The sequence below is a fragment of the Corvus kubaryi genome, unplaced genomic scaffold (assembly GCF_017639235.1).
Source record: "Corvus kubaryi isolate FWS band 111438036 unplaced genomic scaffold, C.kubaryi_AGA036_p1.0 split1-131, whole genome shotgun sequence".
Lineage (NCBI taxonomy): Eukaryota > Metazoa > Chordata > Aves > Passeriformes > Corvidae > Corvus > Corvus kubaryi.
This window is the reverse complement of record NW_024582073.1, coordinates 5,108,143-5,130,720: the sequence shown is the minus strand read 5'-3', so window position 1 is coordinate 5,130,720 and position 22,578 is coordinate 5,108,143. Positions and strand designations below refer to the sequence as shown.

The 22,578-nt window shown below is 37.8% G+C and overlaps 1 protein-coding gene across 1 annotated transcript in view; it reads right to left on the bottom strand.

The window, feature by feature from the left end:
• The window catches only part of SCFD2 (sec1 family domain containing 2), a 195,569-nt gene that overhangs the window by 134,568 nt on the left and 38,423 nt on the right, over window positions 1-22,578 (bottom strand). Inside the window, exon 4 of the mRNA XM_042053407.1 lies at window positions 7,259-7,434. Coding sequence (XP_041909341.1) covers window positions 7,259-7,434 — 176 coding nt within the window. The remainder of the gene's footprint in view (window positions 1-7,258; window positions 7,435-22,578) is intronic.

Here is a 22,578-nt window from a genome sequence, read left to right as displayed (position 1 = left end):
AGCCTGTCCTGTGCAAGTAAAACCAGAAAGAAGTAAGACACATTTTTTTGTGAGGGTGGTACCAATCTCCTTAAGAAGAGGACACCAGAAACCAGATCCTGCATCTAAAGGAAATCAGGTAATATGCAACCCTTGTAATTGGAGCACCATGTAGAGCAAAGCAAGCACTTACTGGGAATACATATGACAGAAGCTTTGCCTCTTGGAGCACAATTATCAGTGTAAGAGTAAACGATGACTTGTTCAATGTTGCTAATATTGTGCCTCTTCACAACTCCTCTACATCTACTGGCAGGGATTGTGGGCACCTGCCTTTTGGCCCAGTTAATATTAACTCAATATTAATGTTACATGTTAAGGAGAAAAGTCACAAAGGAGAAAGAATGGCAAGTGGCAGGCAGAGCCATAGCTCTGCACAGGGATTCCCGGGACTGGTGAAGGCCTCTGGGTTTCACTGGTGGTGAGCGTCCATATGAAGCTGAGAATCGTGCTGCCGTTCTGCAGCATGGGTTAACCAGATATCAACTGCCAGGTAATCACAGCATGTATCTAAGAAAATAGCAAGAAAAAGGTATTGATTGTTTAAACTTCTGACAAAACAATGTGCATGTGTGTAGAGGGGGTGACAGTGGTTTCCTGCTTTTCCCCCCTGAAAAGCTCCTATTACAGTCATTTATACACTGGGATTCTTTCATTTTACAAGAAGTATTTTGGTTTCGTACATAGAACAATAATTTAACAGTTCCAATTGACTTAGTATGTTTAGCCTCTTCCCAGAAAGCTTTAAAAGTTTTACGTATGTTGACATTTGTTCACTTAAGAAAGCCATTTCTTCATTTAGTGCTCATTTTAGAGGCTCTAGGTGACTTATGCCTGGACACAAAATATTAGCCCTTTCACAGGGTGAAGGAGGGAGATCTTTATGTTTTAAACGAGAGCCATAATGGCAATGCTTGGCAATTTTCAGACCAAATGCAAACACGTTTCTTTGACAATACCAAAAGATATTTTTAATTCACAAGTCATATGGTAACTACACTTAAAATATTTTAGCTCCTTGTCAGCCAGAGTTAGAAAAATTTGAAATAGCCTTCTTTCAACAGATTAAAAATTTTTAATAAAGTCAGCTTTTGTTCACTCTCAAAGCATTTATTTAATGTTAAAACAATCCCTACCTGTCTTTTATTTTGTACTTTTGAAGTAGTCTGACAAAAGCATTCTACTTTACAGGAAATTGTTTTGACTAGAAAAATTCTATATATACAAATAGAATAAAATAATTTATACATGTATATATACACGCATACACATCTTTCTTTCTGAGCAAAACTACTTGGAATACCTTAATCCTGGCATGTCAAACCTGGGAAATGGTCCATAACCATGGAAAAGGAATTGTAACCAACAAGCTCCTTCTCTATGGTGTGTCACAGATGGTGTACAAAACCAAACACACTCAAAAGAGCTCATCACTTCCTCAAACTTAGTTCACTGTTTTACTTGTATTGCTGTAGTACTAAGATGCCTCCAGCAGTTTAGGGCTCTGCTTTATAGAAAGGTATAAAAACCACATAAACACACCTGAATTCCTGTTAAAACAAGGCATCATGAGCATAGGAGGCATTGAACAAGCAAAAGAAATGAATGAACTGAGACCATGTGAGACAGGTGTCAAGAAGCAACACTACTTCAGGACTGGTATATACCAGTTTTTATGAAAGGCTATGAAGTTTAGCATAAATTTTATGTAGAATAAATACTTAAGAAGTTAAAAATAGCGCATGTATAAGGGAAGAATCCAAATGGGTTTAGATGGTCTGGAAACGACTCCAGTGTAAATGCAGCAAGTCTAACAAACAGATGGCTAAATAAGAACTAACAGTGAATAATTTGGAAGCTTAAGTAATTGATATATGACTATTTTCACTTCATCAACAAATTACATTTCATTGTTTAGTTGTGTAAGACAGAATGTGTATCAGTGTCCAAACTGCAATCTCATCCAAGAGATACCAGATTCCAGAGGATGACCTTTGCAATCACCATGGTATCATGCAAGACTCCCACCAAGACAATTCATTCCATATGTAGCTTTATGTTGAAAAGTGACTGAGCTAATTTCAAGATTTATTTTTTTAAATGTAAAATCTCTAATTATGGGCAGCTAACACTATGGGTCTTCTTTCCAAATACTGTTGCAATATCTCTTCTAAAAAGATTAATTGATCAACATTGTGGGCCACCAAGAAGAAAATTTATTGCACTAAGCTGAGCTATGTAATTATAAATTACACATAGAATAAGCAATATAAATAATAACAACACAGAATGTCAGTGATCTTAATCTATTCTATGTAGAAATAAAGGTCTCTCAACAGCTGACCTACGAATTATTCTTGCAGAGCAAGAGGAAGTACTCCAAAAGCTTTTCTATTTTCTCTCTTCCTTCTATCAAACTGCGTGCTTCAGCAGACCAAAGCCCATGCTTAAGCTCTTGGCTGATACCAGTTTAGAGTCAATAAATGTCACCTAGTAACTACTGTATCCTGTAGAAAAGTTGAGAGGTCTGAAAACTACATTGAGTTCTAGGCAGCGAAAATTTGTAAGCTGTTTTAAGAGTTTCCAAATTTATTGGCAAAGGATTCTGTGCAGGCATGCATATGTGAGGAACGCCCAGCCTACTACGTGCAAATAAATAATAATGTCACTCCTGATTAAGTAATGAATTGTGTACCCTGCATTTGTAAAAATGGTAGAGAATCACAGCACGGGATGGCACGGTTACTAACACCCTAGCTATTAGATCTTGCTACTGAAACACTAACTACAATATAAAATACTCAGCAGTATTGCAAATTTTTCACTTCTTTTTCCTTTTTTTTTTTTTTGTGAGTTTAAATATTCATAAGAGAAAGAATGATGTCATTGATTAAACTCATAACCACTCTCTGCCAAAAGAAAAATAAAAACATCGGAATGACATCTGGCATTGAGTCTCTGTTTCCCTAAAAACATGTTTGTACTTTCTGTTTCTCAAGACACCAAGGACAAAAATAAAAACTGTATTCTGACAAATTTTACAGCACCAAATTAGTATTAATTTGTACTTGGAATTTTAAACATGAAAATACTATACTGTCAAGAGCTCTCCATCTAAGTGTATGTACACAGCTTCCACCACCAGAGTATTTGACCTACTTACATTACTACCAGGAGTGACTAAAAATTCCAGTTACTTTTGCTAAAATATTGGAGTGCTGTCTTTTTTATGGTAGCTGAAAGGATTTTTAGTCTGATAGGCATCATAAAGGTAATTATATCCACTGAGTTATAGGATGAAACTGTGAATATGTTAATGATTTTTGGTTATGGATTGATTTTGTGAATTTTTTGGGTTTGTGGGTTTTTACAGTATTATTTATTATGAATTTAATTCAAATTACTCTTGAGATTATGTGACAGTAATCAGAATCACAAAACAAAACTTTAACAGTTCTGAGATCCAATGGTGGCATCATGGTTTTTAGGTCAGTGCTGAAGCTCTCTAATTTACTGGGAAATTGAGAAATGCTGGGCAGCAGGTGCAAAAACTTTGTGTCACAAAAAAATCTCAAGAAGCAAGATTTCCCTCTACAACATTATAATAACAATGAATTTAATAATCTTCCAGATATCCTTATTTTTGGCAATCCAGCTATTCTAAGACAACAATGCTGGTATATTAGCAGTTTTAGAAGGAAGTTTACCCCAGACATCTTAAAAAAGAGGAGAATGTCCTCATCCTAAAGAAGAAACACAGCTTCCTCTTTTGGGAAGAGCTCTCTGAAAAAAACCCTAATCTTGGAATTTAAATGGTGGGGTTATTAATAAAATAGAGTTCTACTCAGTATGACAAGTGCTTTACTCTTAAATCTTGAGAATAAGTTATGCCAGAAGTATTCAGCCAATTCTAAGAGGTAGCACCCAACCTCAGCAATTCTAGAGTGTGCCATTCAAGGAACAGCACTTTCCCTTGGGGCACATTATGGTCCCATTCACACTATCTGCTGGGTACTTTTAAGCTGAATTTGGAGGCAGAAATCCCTGCTCAGTAAGTATATGAGTAGTATATGTTAGAAACAGCAAAAGTATTTTTTCTCTCACAGTGTCACATTATGTTTACTCTGGAGAGAGCTCCTCTTGTGCTTTTGTATTGCATGGGCCCATACTGCTTAATAAACCTGCATTAAAGACACAAATTTTAGAAGAACAGGAATATAGCTAAAAAGTATGGAGTGGCAACACTCTTTCTTACTTTGTTACTCCCTAAATATTAAATCTTCACTTGCAGGAAAACAAGGCAGTCACTTGAGGAATACTGGGGAGTTACAGGCTGTGTGATGCAGCATTTAGTCTGTGCTCCCTTTCCCATCTACCAGCTTTATGGATGGTCAGAATTAGAAAAAATAGAAAGAGGATCTCAAGAGATGAAAAATACAGTGGGGTAGGATATCTCCTTGGTAAAGAGGACAAACTGTTTCAATTCACACAGCATTTAAAACTCCTCAGTAGTGAAAGCTCTATCATGTGCAGAGGTAGAGCAGCAGGACACAGAGAAAACTTGTGATGGGCAAGGTGAATCATTTTGATGCATTACTCTTAGATCGTGACCCTCTTTCCTTTGAGTCAATGCCATGATTCCATTGACATCTAATTTCACTCTCAAACTATTCATCCATCCCAGTTAAGGAGAGAACAACACTGTGTTAAGTATGCAAGCTGCACTTTTAGCAGACCTTCAGTCAAAACCGAACTTCCTTGCTGCAGATGTAAAAAATTCATTGAGCCAACATAGGTCTGAAAAATGTAGGGATTTTAGTTATGACAAAATAGTAGAAGTGGGCTATTTTGACATCTAACAGGCCATTTTTAGAACTGAGTGCTTGCAACCGAAAAGGGTAAATCAAGGAGTAGAGAGAAAAACAGAAAAGGTTATTCAGTGTAATTCGGTTAGAGTAAAGGTTTCTTATCAACAATGTGTTTTTTTCTGGAAAGCATGAAGTAGACTAAGCAGAGAATCATGAGAGCCATCAGAGAGATCCAGTAATGACAGAAATTCCAACACTGTGCAGATTTATTTTTTTGGGAAATCTGAGATTCTAACATAAGCTGTTTTTACTGCGTTATCTCCTTTAGCATCAGCTAGAGTCTGACATGCATCCATCAGCAAAAAATCCAGAATTCCCGCATTGTCGGAGTCTAATAATATTAGTCCCAGTAGATCTTTTACAAACAGTTGTCTTCCATGTTGTTCCATTATACAGTAGAAACAATATTACTTTCATGTTGAAACAAGTACTTTTTACTGAGGATTCTTAAAGAGTTATTATTTTAACTATATGAAACGTAACAAATATGCTAAAGAATTTCTCAGTAGTACTGCTGAAATAAACTATCACAGCATCTAATTTAGTGCAGTGTACCACTATGCACTAATTTAGTGCTATGTACCAACCATTCACAATGCAATGTCCTGGTTGATTTTTTTAAAATAAAAATATCTCTAATGTCTTCGGGGTCTCAACACTTTGCTCTGCCTACAAACCCCTGTCAACAGCTCAAAGACAGGCCATGTGCTCAGAAGCAGATACTGCATGTCAGATTTTGTCTTCAAAATAGAATCTATGTAATTCAAAATAACTGTTGTTTGAACTACTGAAAATAAGTATGTGCTTAAGGAACACTTACAAATGTTAGCCTAGAAAGTTTGCTTTGGCTAACACAAGTTTACCTTAATATGATGGGTGGAAGGCAGATGGTATAATCCAAAGCCACCTACAATTATGAGACTGCTTGTTAAACATTTCTTTTTTATGAAATATATAGTTTGGTTGTTCCTTACCTCTGTTTTCCCACTCCCTGCTGATTTACTGCATGGCTTTTATATAGGCAGCTGTTGTTGTGAAAACACCGCTGAGCTTGCAGCTTTATTTTGATTCTAAAGCTGAACTGGTTTTAAGATGGAACTTAACCAGCCTCTGAGAAGAGCTATGTGACATGACTCACTGGGGGAGAGAGAAGGGGACTATGGGCTGTCAGTCCCATCTTCTACAGTCCAGAAAAACTAAAGAATGGCTGGAATTAATTCTTTTACCTGAGGTGTATTTTGGTTTTTTAAATAGAGAAAGAAAGTTGCCTACGGTGTTCAAAAATATTTCAGTCTTACCAAGAGAGAATAGTTTTGAAAATTAATTTAGACAAGAGCTTGCTATCTAAGTTTTGCATTTTTTTGCTCTCCAAATCTTGCAGAAATTCATTGACTATAAAGCTATGAAGTATGGGCATATTCCTCTTGAAGGACCAGGGATTGTACCCTGCTGCCAGAGATCATGGGGAGAGTCAAATTGGTTGGTTGTTTTGGACACCTAGACAGAGACAACTGATTTTTACTGAAGTATCTGGTTTTCACTCATTTAAGGCTGACTCTAACTTCATTAGGAGTTTGCTCATGAAGACATGCCTCTTGCTACAGTTTCAGAAGATGGTTAAAACAATAAAATGGCAGAAGAGACACTACAGGAAGAAAAGTTTTGAGCTTTCTGTGAACTTAAGCAGAAATTAGCTCTCTAGTTTTTTAGAAAAAACTCCTCCTTTGTTTGGTACCCCTCCAAAGGTTAGTAGGATAGAGTTCAATATACCACTAACTCTTAATTTCCTGAGAGAAATCCAAATGTGATACAAAATGGTATGTAAATAATACTGTGGTCACAAACAGGATGCCGTAAAAAATGTGGTGGTGGGAAAAACTGAGGGTAGATGACAGTCGTGAACAAGAGAAACCTCACTCTCTTGGTGCATGGAATTTGCAACTGCTTTCATCTAGTCAGCAAATTACATAAGTTTTACACTTACATAGTGACAAACTCCTCTCTGCATTTGAGTCAGCACTTCAAGAATTACATAATAATAATAATAATAATAATAAAAATAGCAACAATCCTAGCCAATGCTAAAAGTTACATCTTCTTGAAACTTCATATAAATGCAAAACTGTCATCCAATTCAGATTACTTATACGCTTCACCTTTAATGCCTACTCTTTTGTTTATAAAATTTCTTAGACACAGCTGTAAAAGAATAAACATGTAGGTTCCCATTCCTTTTACCTGTTTGGTAATAAGCAACAGCTCTTTAGCAAGACATCCCAGTGCACTTCTTCATAAACAAATACAAGCTACAGAATGCAATGGAAAATCAAAACATTAAGCATAATGTGTACCTGCAGAAGTAATCTCTCGAAGGCAAGGAAATTGTCCCATTTGGAAGTCAGAGGGTGTTTCAAAGTCTGGACCGTGGCCAGCACAAGCTGTAGAAGACCACAGTGGTTCTCCAAAGCTTTGAGATTGTTTCTGAAAAGCTGAATGTATGAGCTGAGCTGTTCTGGGGTGACTCTGCCTGTAGAAAGGGAAACAGGACACAGCATTCAGTGGTGACCAATGCAAAACAATTTTTTAAATTACAGTGTAAAGGTTATAGAGAACTTTAGGCCTGATCTTAGCTTCGCTGCAATCACTGAGAGCTTAGGCTGCAGCAACAGGTCAGGACAAAGACTTACATCATCCAGGAATTGTGCCTTGAGGTATGTAATAGAGCAGGTTTTTAACAATGCACAACAGATGGTGACATAACAGGTAATACAATTTTTTGTTTTCAGACAAAGAGGGACATTCATTTAAGCTAGGGAAATAATATTTGATGACTTCTTCTAAACAATCTTTCTGTTTTTACCAGAAGTCCAATGGGACTTCATGAGCCTTTTACCTTATGGCAAACTCAAACCTTCTCACCACTTCCTGAGGGTGCATTTTTGATTAGCCTTGACTCAAAAAATAGATATAATGTTAGTGATGCAAGGAACTGATTTCTGGAGCTGTTCTTGGAAGGGACACTTCCAAGGTGTGACTCTTCAGTTTCTGACATGCAGTAACCACAGCATGATTTCACTGGCTATTTGAAAATAAACACCCCAGCACCCACACATGGTTCTGTAGACGTCTCCTTATTAGAAGAGCATGAGGGGCACCATTTGGGCCAGATGAACACTACAGGATTAGCTGTTGTTCCATCCAACATTAAAATGCCAGCTGAACTGCTCAACCAATTTATATTTTAGAAGGGATCTTTTTCAGGAAGGAAGGCAGCTCATCTATCCCAAGAAAATCATCATAGGCAAAAATGCCACACATGCCATCAACAGGCAGGCAAAAAAAGGTGTCAAAACACCATCCTAGTTGCAAGTCTGGATTGAGACACAGTCCAGGGCCGGTTTCTGGAAACCTCTGCCAGTAACAAGTCATCTTCCTCAAGCAAACCAGACCAAAAAAGCAGGGATATATGAGATAGAGTGAGGAGGATCCTTAACTTAAGTAAGACAGTCTTTGGTGCCAGGAAGACATGAGGGTGGTCCTGATGCTAAGTGGATCATAGCTGATCATTTTAGTCAGAATTTTTCCAAAAAGGAAAAACCTTGTAAAACTGCCACTGTATTTCTTCTCTCTGTTTGGTTATATCATCACTTAACAAGGCTCCCCATCTGCCTTCATCCTTTCAGTATCATATAAATGGTGAATAAATGATTCCAACAGTGAATAAATGTTGAAAGTTCTTCCTCTTAGTTTCAGTGATATCAAGGGCGGTCTTTGGAAGAGCATTTAGATTTGGGAAAGCTGCTAAATAAAGCAAAAACCCAGGCTCTTTATGTGAATTTTAATGGAAAGCATCAAACCGAAAAGTCAGCAAATTAACACACAAATCAAGCTGACACCACTCAGTAGGCCGGAGGGCTGACAAAAGGCTTCCATGGTTAGCCCACATAGGCTAAAACAGCAACCATGGCCATGTGTGTTTTTAGACTAAACACTGGAGCTTTCAGCCTTGTTTTATTTCTTTTAAAGCTGTGTCAGGCAGATTTACACGGTGATTTGAAAATGTCAGTCCATGATGCCTTGCAGCATACCTTTGATAATGACTGCATTATTACCCACAGCAGTTCTGATATATTGTAGCATATTCAAAATCTGATAACTTGCTTCAATTGAGAAAACATGCAGTTGCCAGCCCTTCCCTCATCTGAATCAGAAAAATAAGAGGGCTTTCAAAACTTCTGATTTCAATTAAAAAAAAAATTCAAGAGTTTTGTTCCACATTGTTCCTTGTGAAAGTGAATCCAGATGCAGCACTGGATCAGCTTGAGATCCATTCAGCACCATTTTAGATAAACAATTGAATCCTTTCCCACCCTCAGAATACCACCAAAAGAAACTCCAATACATATGTAAGTATAAGGAAAATCCTGACCTTAGCAAGTCATTAACAATACTTGTACTGGCATTAAGGAGTGCAGCATCTCATCTGTGATATTTACAATACCCATAGAACCACTCAGATCCAGGGTTTGAGAGTTCCAGCCAACTTCTACATAGCGATCTCCCTGGACAGCTGGCTGATAAATACAGTTCCAGTATTCTACTATTCCAGTAGCTGAGGAGAGGAATTTGGGAAAGTAATTGGTGGTAATCAGCAATTAAATGACTTTTCCCAAGGCCTAAATCCTCATAATCTTCCCTGCTGCTTGCTCACAGAGGGAGATTTCGGCACAACAGACTAACGTTAATCTAATTTCAACCCTACCAGCCCTTTGGATTTTTGAAGTCCCTCTGTTGTTTCAAGCCATTTCATTCCAGTGTGGCAGACAGGTCCTAAGAAATCAAGAGGAGATTGATTTCTACCACATCAGGTCTCAAGTATCATTTTGTTCTCCTAAAGCAGATTTCGAGGTTCACAGGCAGATCATGGCAACTACTGGCAAAAAGACTTTAGTGTAAGCATCTTATCCTGCTCTCTTCTCTTTTTCCTGCTCCATCACAGTCATACTCTGCTCCAGACTCTAGATCCATGCATAGTCAGAAGTCTGTGTGGGCATCAAAGCCTAACTTGTGAGAAATACATGATTTGCTGGCAAAGCATTTGGTAATATTTAAATTCCTGGATGTGGGAAGGAAAAGCATGACCTCAACCATCATTAAGGGATTTAAAAACACTGATAATCTTTTTCCACAAATGCCAGGAATTCCATATTGTCTAAGAAATAACCTTTGCCATTAGTAGTTATCAAGCAGAGTGTGTGAAACAGGTACATTTGTCCCAAACTCTGTCAACTACATTAAATGCCAATACAGGACTTGATAAAAACAACATCTACTGAAAGGACTATTAAAACAAAACAAAACCCAACACCACACACACACACAACAACTACAAACCTCAACAACAACAAAAACACAGATCACCCCAACCCTTTGAAGCTTCATGCCTCTTCACAAGTATAACAGAGAGGATAAAATCAGTAGGTAGTCACCAGGAAGTATCACAATGAAACCCAAATGTTAACAGAATATAGGAGGATGGGGAGCAGGGAAAAAAACCCAGACTGGTGATGTGTGGGAACTAATTCAGCTAAAAAACAATGAATGGCTAGTTTGGCACAATTAACATATTTGTGCACTAAAGAAATAATCCTAGGAAACAGAATGAAATAATAGCGTAGGAAATGAGACTGGATATTACAGAAGTAATAGAAACATGACAGACTAGGGACCAATCTCGCTACTGAAGGACCTGGCCCATCCAAGAGACACTGAACACAGTGTGATGAAGCGGCCCTGTGTTTTAGAACTCTGATAAATGGAAGATAAAAAGTAAGACACAACAGGGACTAGGCTAGCTTAGGAAAAGAGAAAACCAACATTTGTGTCAAAGAAATGGTGACATTAGCTACCTTATTTAGCTGACATCAAGAGTATGAAAAGCTTCAGGACAAATGTCCAAGAGAAAATACCTTACATCACACGTAAAAATGGGATAAAATGCAAAGCACATTTATCAAAGAATATAATGTTAAATTGATATGTAACCAATTAACAAATTAATTACAATGCACATGGATTTAACTGTGCCATAACCATATTTGAGTAGGAAAACACTAGGATTACAAGAATTGTAAGATACCTAAGAAACATCCAAAAGCAGATGGCAGGTAATATGCAATAGAGAAGTACTACGGTATAAAAAGAAAAGGTAAAACAAGAGTGGTTTTCTGTGTGCATGAACATATTTATAGTACAAATATTGGTAATAAATGGTGCCAAAACAGGGTTCTCTGAAGCTTGTGGAACATCATTAATATGGAGAAAGAGCAGCTGCACAGCTGGATTGCTTTGAGTACTGGACAACTGTAAGTGGGGTGAAATTTAACAGTATACAAAGGATGCCTTTTGAGGCTAGGGTAAGAGCTGTAAATGTGGCGTTAAAACCTGGAAATGACAGGAGAAGGAAATAATGTCTAGGCTTCTTCATTGTAAAAAAGCAGGTACAATTCCTTTCAAGTTATACAGTTGCAGTAAAAACAGGGCCATAGAAATGCCTCAATACAGTGCTCTCCCTCCTGGAGCACTCTGTGCAGCTCAAATCACTCCCATTCCTGGAAGTTTAACTCAGAACTGTGGTGCATGCACAGAGAGGTTACTATAACAATTAGGATGATGGAGAACTAAAGTTAGGAAAGCAAAACAGAAATGTCTGGCTTATATGGACTCCCTGCCCCAGGCGGAAAAAAAAAAAGAGGTCTCTATGAATGGCTAAAAAATATTTACATGAAGGTTCAATACTGGTACTACAACCAATGGGGATAAATAATACATGAATGTATTTACACAAGACATTAAGAAACATCACTGTATCAACCAATCTTCCAGTAGTGGAGGCAAGAGTGGAGGCAAACAAATGTAACTTGTTCAAAGGTGAGGTTTGGTAAGTGTCTAATGAGCAGTTGCATAAATGTTCACAAGACTTAATTCAATGCAAATGGCCCCCTTCAATCCTTCATTCCTATGAGAATTAATTTGTAAACATATTGGTGAATTCCACCTCCAACTTTCAAGAATTTAGAGCAGATCCCAAAAGAACTGCAGATCGACTTTGCCTACTTTTCAATTACAGAAGCTGTTGTTTGGTTTTGGTTTTTTAATAATTAATTGAAATAAAGAATTTGTTGCTAAATATGAAAATAGCAGCACTGAATATCAACATTTTCAATGTTTTACCGTATCAAATAGAAACAGTTCATAATACATGTACAAATGATGACATGCACAATTAGTCAGAATGAAAGAAGTATTTCTGTTACTAGCAAAGCAGATCACTCAAGACAGACATACTGTGGCAGAAATTACCAGCAACTGATATTAAATGTCTGGGTTTGAGTAGTTAGAGTAGACTGAGTGGAACAGAAAAACTTTCACCTTAACAGTTAAACAAAAAGTCAACTGGACAAACCATATTTGTAGACATCAAGACACAATTCAGCAGTATGACTTTTTTTTTTCCATTTGAAATTAATGCTGCAGTCTATGTAGTGCAATGCAGGCATTGCTTCAATAATATAATTATTTTTCAAGATAGATTTACTGGTAGAAGGAATTTTTTAGAATTCAGAATCCAAAAGCGCTTATGCATCCAATAAAAATTTATGGATGAACAAGGTGTCTAAAGAGCAAAGGTCAGAATTATCAATGCATTGTTCCAAACATCCAGGCCTTATTTTTTTCATGTAGCACTTAGTTTATTACCTCCATAGGGACAAGGAAACAAGGAAGGAGGAAAGTACATTTTGTGACCAACTGAGTAAATCAGTGGTTCCTCTTCCAAGACTGCAGGAACCGCCAAATACACACAGCTTTAAACTTTGTTCAGTTTTATGCAAGAACACAGAGCTTCACTGGTTGGAGTGCTTTTGCTGAGGTCCATTTTTCACTTGAAAGAACCAAGAATAAGAAACAATTTTGGCATGCTTATGTTCACAGACAAGATTTTTCAAGTCAGTAGAGGGCTGAAGAAATCCAGATAAATTGTTTTCCTTGTCCACAGTCTAATCAACATAGACCTATCTCTCCCAGTAGCAATGCCAGATACTTGCGAGGAATGTAGAAAGCTCTTGTATTCCACAAAGCCAACTGGGCAGCTGTGCTGCTAAGGGAGCTGGATATTTGACAAACTAAGTGAAAGCAATTTAGCAGGACAGATGATGCCCCTTATGTCTCCTTGTTAGTGTAATTTCCAGATGTTGTTATTAACTCAAAATTCTTTTGTACTTCTTGGGAAGCTTCAATAACAATCTTTAACAACAAGTGCCAGAAAAATAATTTAATCTCAACTTTTGTTTACCTTACTTCAAAAGTCATCCAGCCCTTAAATTGTTAATAAAGAAAAGAAGAACATCAGCTAATCCCTAGTTCTTTGGAGAGAAGCAAAGTAGGCCAGTATGAGATGCCATTTGGCTGGCTTCTCCAGAATAAGGCTCTGGACCTGAAGGGCTCTAAACCTTACAGCAGACTGAAAGCAGATGTCTCAGGCTTATTTCTAACATCTCATCTCCCACAAACATGAACCCATCTGTTCTGTGGCTGATGGTCACTTGTAATCCTCTCCCTTTTTTGTGGCAGAAACACCAACACCCAGATAACCCCATGGTAACAGGCATAAGTACAAACAGCAAGTCCTCAGCAGAGCAATCCCAGGATGACCCCCTTTTGGGAGTCTGAGAAGTCCCTGAAGTACACCCCAAAGTACACTGCCACAAAGCAGTGGCAGCTTCCTGCTGCCTGCCCCCACAGCACTGTGCCATCGAGGAAGAGCTGTGACTGGCCCTTACTGACTCCCATTCCTCCTGCCACCTTAACAACATTTGCAGGACACAGGTATTGAAGGTCAGCCACTCTTCCCTGTCTTAGGCTTTCTAGTACATCTCAACACCTTAAGGGAGACAGAGCCTGCCACGTGTCACATCTGAAGGTGTGTATTGCAGTGACTTTCATGGAGCCACAGACAGTGGTGACAACTACGCTGATGTTTAGGAAATCCTGGAATAGAGGCATATACCCAGAACAAATAAAGCTGGACTCTATTTACTACTCAACCAGCACTTGCTGAGTGAGCTTGAACATCTAACCCAACTTGGCTTCAGTCTCATCAGCTGTAGCATTGAGTTAGTTATCCCAAAAGCAGTTTATTCTGTATCACTGGATGTGTACGGTATCACTAAATCCTTGTTTTAACTGTGTTCCTATAGAGACCAATTATATTCATACAAGTGCCATATGCTGTTTTAGCTCTCTCTCCGAATAAGCCTTAATCTTTTATTACAAAATGAAACAATGCTTAAATATCAGTTCCATTGACTATTCTTTTGCCATTCTTTTACATGCTTTAAACCAAAAGCTAATCAATTAGGTGGGACAAATATAACTAAAGCACTCAAATATAATCATCAAGATTTCCAGTTCTAAGCACCTAAGTCCAGATGCCTAAATATGACCCTAGTTATGATTTATGACTTCTACACCATCTACAGTTGCATGTTTTCAAATACATCCTTAAGGCTTTGACAAATATACAGTTTAGGTGTCCCAACATGAATTGGTTGATTTTTCTCTTTTCTGTCCCTCAGAGCTTTGTTTTTAAATGTTCTGGCTCTTCAAATGATTACTTCCTTCTTTGTGCACTCTACCATTCAGTTTTTCATCTTTTGATGAAGTCAGTACGCACAAAAAAAAGTAACAACCATCTCTAGCCAGTGTCTACAATACTCTCTGATTGCCCTCCCAAGTATTAAAGCAAATTTTAAAAAAAGAGAACTGTTTGAACAAAACAGTTTGAACAAACAGGTAAAATCTCATCTTCCAGAATTAAGCATCCCAGGGGTTGTCATCAATATAAAACTTGTAATTTAATACTGGCATACCAGAGTTTACCAAATACTCCTGTTAATCTTGAGTAAATATGCACTGGGGTTGGATTTTATTACTTACTTTTTACCTCTTCCACCAAGTTAATAAACACAGAGTACTAGGCCAACTCCCAAACAGGGAGTCTCCAGCCCTTAAAACCCAGTAACCCTGGAAAACAGTAATTCACTGTGACTGCAAGAGGACTTGAAATATACAAATTTGGTTGAATTATCTCCAGAACACTTTAAACTTCTCACAGAAATGAATCAACTTGTCTTGAAAATAACATTCCCAAAGGAATGTCAGGTGGCTTGCGCATGTCCTCGTTTAGCCCTACGACATATGTTCTCAGACACTGAAGCATTTCATTGTGTTCTTGGCACACTGCCCCAGAGAGAAGGAGGTCATTGTTCTCCTTTGGTACACTATTCACAGGACTGATTATTTCTCTTATGACTTCTAGAAGACTTCTGCAGCTGAGAATATCCTAACAATCATTTTGGGTGGTAAGCAATTAAATAGGAATGGAAAACATGATGTATGAGTACATACATATGTAATTCACCATGTCTCTTGTGTAACGAGTCATCCTTCGCGAGACTGAATGAAGAGGCTTACACAATTATGCTTGATGAAAAAAGCATTGGGCAACCCACACAGTTTTACTGAATTGCCACGTTCCACCTCAAGTTTTACACTTACAGACTCTGCAAGCACACCAGAACGTATTGTATCTTTGGTTTAAATCCTTTGGCAAAGGCACTTCTCAGTGACATCCTTTCCTTCTACATCACTTTCAGCCACTTTAAGTTTGTTCCCCCTCCTTTTTTAACATAAGCAAATTCTGAAGTCCTTTCTGTGACCAGCAGACACACAAAGCACATTACTTAGTGCTGATACCCACAACAGTGTTCCACCAAAGTGGAGGTGCCAAGTGTTCCCACTGCATGCCAGAATCAGCATCTCCCAACCCGCACTCATCAACTCTTCCTTGATGTAAAACACAGTCCTTGTGGCTGATGCGCCCTACGAAATGAAGATATCACAGCACACATTACAGCAAGTTCTATCTTATTTTCAACCAGGCTGCTTCCCCACAGATAGAAAGATCAGCAATTGTAGTGAATTTCATTTTGTGAACTTGAAGTATTTTATTTTTCACCCAGATACAAAGAGGCTTAAGAGACTTGCTCCTGTATTTTTAACCACATTCTGATTATCACAAATGGACAGTCTACTGTGCAGTGGCTTTTTTAAAAAAACCCTTCAAATTCAAAAATCAAAATATTTACTTTCAAGACTGAGATGATACAATAGAACTCAATATCAGCAAAAAATAAAGCAAGCTTAGTGAGTAAAAAAATCTCTGGCGTTTACCTGAAAAACCCCCACCAAATAAATTTTAGCAGAGAACAGAAGATGGCAATACAATTACTTCTTTTCAGGAAGTTGCATCAGCCTTCAAAACTGACGAGTAGCATCTTTAATATCTTACTTTACAAATTTATGTGTGTGTGTGTATAAATATTGCTTTTCTCTTTAATCAGCTTATTTCTATAGAGAAGGATTTTTGATCTAGCTTTACCAGAACTGACTCATAGGTATTCAAAAACCAGAAGAAGCATTTCAACTTTTTCTGGACAATTTGGTTTGTTTGGTATAAAAGTTGCATGTTTAGAGACATTAGAAAGACTGACTTGCTACCACTACAGATTCCAGAAAATGAAGAAATAATGTTAATTGTGAAATCCCTCAAAACAATACCAGTTGCCAGTATATGTGCAAAATAAATGCTATTTAAATTTTTAAGCTTTTAACTCAAAGTAATTCTCTTGATTTAAACAGCACAAAAAAATTAGTAACAACGTGGATTTACATTAAACCTTTGTTTCAAAACTTTACAAATGTTTATCTGCACATCAATGTTTACTCCTGCAAAATTGTCTAGAGAAAGACCACATTAACACGGACTTTTCCTTATACTTTAATTAAGACAAAAAGACTTCATACTGAAGTTTATATATGCTTTGCCATATTACATTAGGAAATAATACAAATAATAAAATGATATATTTGCAGAACTTCTGCAAGAGCAACACTTGTGTTTACTTTTAAATTTTTAAGAATTATCTTCAATTCTAATCACAACCAGACACAGAAGGAGACTTGGCCTCACATTTATATTTCAGTCTCTTGGTTTACTTTCTAGGAAGAAAGTTGATATAAAAATAATGAAAAAATTAAAACTTTATCCAAAAAACCAGGCACACAGATAGACTAATGTCACCCCACTCCCTTCTTAAAAGTAACAGTAAGGCTTGCCACAGTCCTGCACCCATGTGCCAACTACAATTTAATCAAAGAAAACATACCACCAATATATTTCTCTGTTTCCCATCACTGCACAGGGTCCAACTGCTAACTGTTTTATAGCAGTGAAGTGCAAAGTAGATGAGGTATGAGACACAAATATGACATGTTTTACAATTTTATTAGGGCTTGAACTATTATCCGTCTTACACCACAAGAAACTATTTAGCATGCAGTACATTATTCACAGAACAATGAGAGACAGTTGAGACAAAAATACCTTTACTGACACTTTGAAAACTAACTTAACCTAGGAGCTGTTATTTTTGCAAGAATATGAAGTCACAGAATCAGAAATAAAGTTAAAAAAAAATTCAACAAGACCTTAGGGTAAAACATGGTATTTGGTACTTCAGAATGAGCTGAAATTTTTCTTTAAACTTAAATGAAGAATGAGTACTCCCAATATTACACTTCTTTTTTTAAGGTAAATTCACACAATGCATAATTCAGTAGCCATTAAACAAGCAAACAAAAAAACCCTAACTCAAACCAACCCACAACACCCAAAATAAATTTGAAGAACACTTCATCTGCTAAACAGGAACAGCTAAAAGCCATTTACAATCACTTGCAGGGAATACCTTCCTAAAATACTGAGGGAGAAATTTTGCCTCCAAATAAACTTCTTACAACAGAGAGGCTACGGAATGCTCCACAAGAATTCTTTTTTTTATTATTATTTTAATACTATTCTGGGTAATTGCAGTTTTGGATTAAAACATCTCTGCTTACCCATTCTGCTTAAAATTTATTTTTGTTATGAGTGCACTTCACATTATCAATCTCAGTCTCCTTCTATAAATACAGCATGCTTCCTTTAAGCACAGGGCAGGACTTAACTCCCAGGACCCCTTCCAAACTCATTCTCAAAAGTTGTGGCTGTTGTTGCTGTAGGAGAAGCCAGTAGGATTGCACATTCCAAACCATTCTTTTTATCTCTGCAATTCAGATGAGGATTTGGTATTCCAAGGTACATTTTTTTCAGACAGGATGTGTAAATGACACAGATGTTCAAGCATCAATTTTTTCCTCTCTTCTCACCTCACGTGGATTTGAGTGGGTACATTTCCCAGAAAAAAAATCCTGCACTTTGAGGGTCAAATCGATACTCTGCCATTAAATATAATACAAACCAGTGAACAAATAACAGGTAGACTTGGTGTTTTCCTCAGTTCACAAAGGAACATAACCTACTGAAAGACAATTCAGTAGGCAAAGGAGGGAGGAGAGCAAGGAAAGGTAAGAGACCAAAGAAATTGGTAAGTTGTTAAAAGAAGAAAAAACAAAAACAGAAAGAAGAATTGACTGAATCAGCTGAGCAGCTACAAGACTGACAGAGCTGGATAAGAACAGCTGCCTTTTTCATTTTAGACTTTATTTCTTCCTCATGAAATATACTGTATTGCTCCAGTGGTTGAGAGTTTCTTCACTATTAAACTCATAGGCATTAAAGCATCACCAACTGTGTTTGGGCCTGGCACAGCACCTCTTTTTCAGTCCTCATGGTTTTGCCCAAATCAAACAAATGCAGTTAAAAAGAGCAAACTTAAGTAACTGCATACAAGGACTTCTTTCATTCTTAGGTATTTCCAGTGTTCGAGCAGAAGTCCAACAAGAAGGGTTAAAATTTATTATTTGCTAGCACAGTATTTCAACATTTGGGACATTGCAGTTTCCAGTTCTCTTTTCAAGTGTAGAGACAACAGTACTCACTAAGAACACATTTCATGGATGACTGTAGACACTAGCAAGCCTTTTGTTACACTCCACATGCCATTTTGCAGCAAACAAAACCTTCTTTTTCCAGGCCTTATTTCAACTTTTTCTGTGATCATTTCATTGCAATAGTCTAACAGTGGATCTGTGACCTAGCTCCATCGAAGTTCAGGATTAAATGTGTCTGTCCAGTAGTATCAGCCATACACCCTTGCACCAGTTAATCATGTACTAGGTGGCATCTGCACAAATGCAACTGGCAGGCAGAGGGAAGTGGTTGCAAACCTCTATTTAGTACTTGGGGGACAGCATCTGGAATATGAAGTTTTGGGCTCCACAGTACAAGACAAACTAGAGTACGTTCAGAGAAGGGTCACTACAATGATTTAGGCTAGAGAAAATGATGCACAAGTAAAGGCTAAGGGAGGTGGGTCTGCTTAATCTCAAGATATGAAAGCAGCAAGGGGTGTTACTGTCTTCATGGATGTGATGAGTGACTACGGGAAGACTGAATCAGACAGCTTGGAGGTGCAGTGAGAGGACAAGAAGCCATGGTCACAAACTGCAGCATGTGAAAAATCAAACCATACATAAAGAACATTTTCTCTGCAGGAGTGGTTAAGACCAGTGCAGGGTAGCCAGACAGGCTGTGGAATTGCCATTTTTGGATATATTCAAAATTCAGCTGAACAAGGTACAACATATCTAGTCTAACTCTTAATCTGTCCTTGATTTGAGCAGGAGGTTGGACTAGATGAACTCCAGAGATTCCTTCTAACCCAAGATTATGCTACGGTTCATCTCTATTTGTTGATACCACTCGTTCTGTGTTATGATGGAAGCAGTCATCAAAAAGGGTAAAATTCCTGCCAGGCCTTTTCAATCAACTTCATATCATATAATTCTTTCTCTGGGATGCACTTGATAAGAAAGGATGCATATCTGTGCTCTCAAAACGAAGCTTCTGCCACTGCCTTATCTTCTTCTTTACCACCAAGTTTCTGCCATACAGTTGCCTCCACGACAACAGCTGTTTCCCAGCCCAGTAAGAACTCAATTCAATCTTCAACCTGCACAGGATTCACACCAAGAGCATAAATACTTGCTCTTCATAAATCACATGATTCTTTCAACTACAGGAACCTATATGTGCTAGACAGAAAAAGAAGGGATGGATAAATTGCAAAATATGCATATGGATGTCTCACCTCACACATAGTTACAGTTATTTTGAGGTGTGTTTGTTTTTTCCTTTCAGTAACTATTTTATGCTCTCAAGTATCTATCAAGATACTACTCTGAGTATCAGCAGGTAAGAGTGAAAAGAAAATGAACTGGCATGACATCCAGCTTAAAAGAATTATAATGATTAGTACAAAGATGGCTCCTCAGCTGGTGATGCTTCTAAACAACACTACACACTAAGGCAGTGTCACTACTGATGAAAACCAAACTTCTGCTCCTGAATATCACACCTTCTCAGCTACTTTGTCACATCTCCTGAAAAACAGAGAACTTCATTGGCAGGAATATCAGTATCCTTCATCTTTTCTGTTACACCTAATAAATTACAGAGATTATGTGAAAAGTTTAGTTGTTTTAAGAAAAACAGCAGAAGGCAACATATTCTCTGCACATGTGGAGCTTGGAACATACCTGTCCTAAACTGTCAAACCCAAATGACTATCAAAAGATGGGATCTATTTAGTTAGTTAGGTGAACCCTCAGCAGGGTTGAAGCCCTGAACTTCAGCCTGTTCTAACAGTGCAAGGTGAAATAGCCATAATATCAGTGTCTTTCTACAGTTCTTAATGTGGTAAATACTGTTCAGAAACCACCTTCCTCAACAGTTACCAGGGAAAGGCTATCCCCACTATACTTAAAGTGCACTTCCCTGGAAATGCAAAGGCCCATACAGAAGCCTCCCAAATAGGAGCATTTCCAAATTTTACAGAAACACTTCAAAGTCTTCAAAAACATTTAGCACAGAGAAGCAAAAAGCCTTCCTGCCTCCGGGGCTGAGTGATGCAATGAAACATCTGCTATATTGACCATCACTGAGGTTGGGAACATTTGCTTCAGGTCAAGACTACGTTTTTAGTTGCACTACAGGGAGAAATTGGGAACTCAGTATTGCAATAGGCTGGAAAAAAAAAATCCACTTGGCTAGAAAATCCCACACTGCAGGACTCCTGTTCCTTTTAAAGAGACAAAGAGCAGACTAATTTAAGAACTGCCTGCTCAGGATCCAGGCTGCACAATGGAAGGAATTCAGGTCTGAGAAAAGCGGCATTCCCTCATTCCCTCTCCTTGGAAAAACACCCTGAGAAGATCAGGGAGCCCCTGGAGGAGCGCTGTGAGACCCACCATTAGACACTTGGGACACCTCAGGCTAAGCCAGCCCTGTGTCAGTTGAGTTGGTACAGGAAGATACTTGCTTCATGAGGATGCCTGGAGGAGAACTTTGGCTGCTGCCTCACTGATAGTGCAGCTTGCTCTCCCAAACGATTTGGAGCCCAGGTAAACAGGCATCAGAGAATCATAATAAGCATCCCAAGAACCAGTCTACGATATGATGTCTTCTCTGCAAAACGAGGGGCCACAATGTCTCCAAATGCAGCTGTTATCCAGGTATCTACCACTTACTCAGAGACATTCTGCAGAATGGATTCAAATACCCTACAGACCACACTGAGCCCTGCAATGATGACCTTCCCTCTACTCCCTTGTAATGACCTCGCACTGGTATTGTCTCACTACTTGTCTCCATCACAAAATTGTCCTAATGGTTGGCCAGGGTGGCTTTTAGATACCTGAGATCAGACTTGTTTTATCTAGAAAGATATATATATAGGTACTTACCTACTTTATTAGCTCATTATCTTGGCTTGTAGCTTTTATCCTTAAAATTTATTCCAGAAATTTATGGTATTGAATATTTTTACATTGGTCTTGTAAAGAACAAATCGCATGTTAAACACTGTTGCAGTCATATGTCTTCATTAAAAAGAAAATAATGCACATTTCATATGCTTTATGTTTTTAGATAAAGTATTGATCTACTGTATTGATCCTGCCCATCTTAAGCTACTGCTCTAAACTCAAAATGTTATTTCATATCATCACACTAGAATGTCATCATCTTCCTATTTCTACCCAATCAAATACTAGAGTTTAATTCAATCCATACAAACCACCCCATTTGAAAAAGTTATAGTACTCTTTTTTTACTTCACAGAGACAAAGGCTTTGCTAATTTTATAGTGAGCTTGATTTTTAAAACTGTATATGTACAGTTCAAATGGAAAGAAACCAAATGGCTTTTCTCCTACTAACAAGGGCTTGTGTAACAGCACACTGCACTTTGTTTCTGTTACTATACCAATGTTTCGACTTTCATCAGTCTCCATGCCAGTAAAAAGACACAATAAAGGAATTCAGACTCATTCAAGGTTTACTGTGCTCTTTTCAAACAGAAGAGTAAGAGTGTTGCTAAAGCCACAAAAGCACATTTGTAGCAAAGTTTTTACCACTGCCAAATACTATGCTAATAGCAAAGCTTTCAAGGAGAGAGTCAGGGGCTGCCATGCTCAGAGGATCACTAAGATATGCATCAGACCTATGAAGAGTGGAGCAGAAAATTCAGGAATGGAAAAAGCAGCAACCT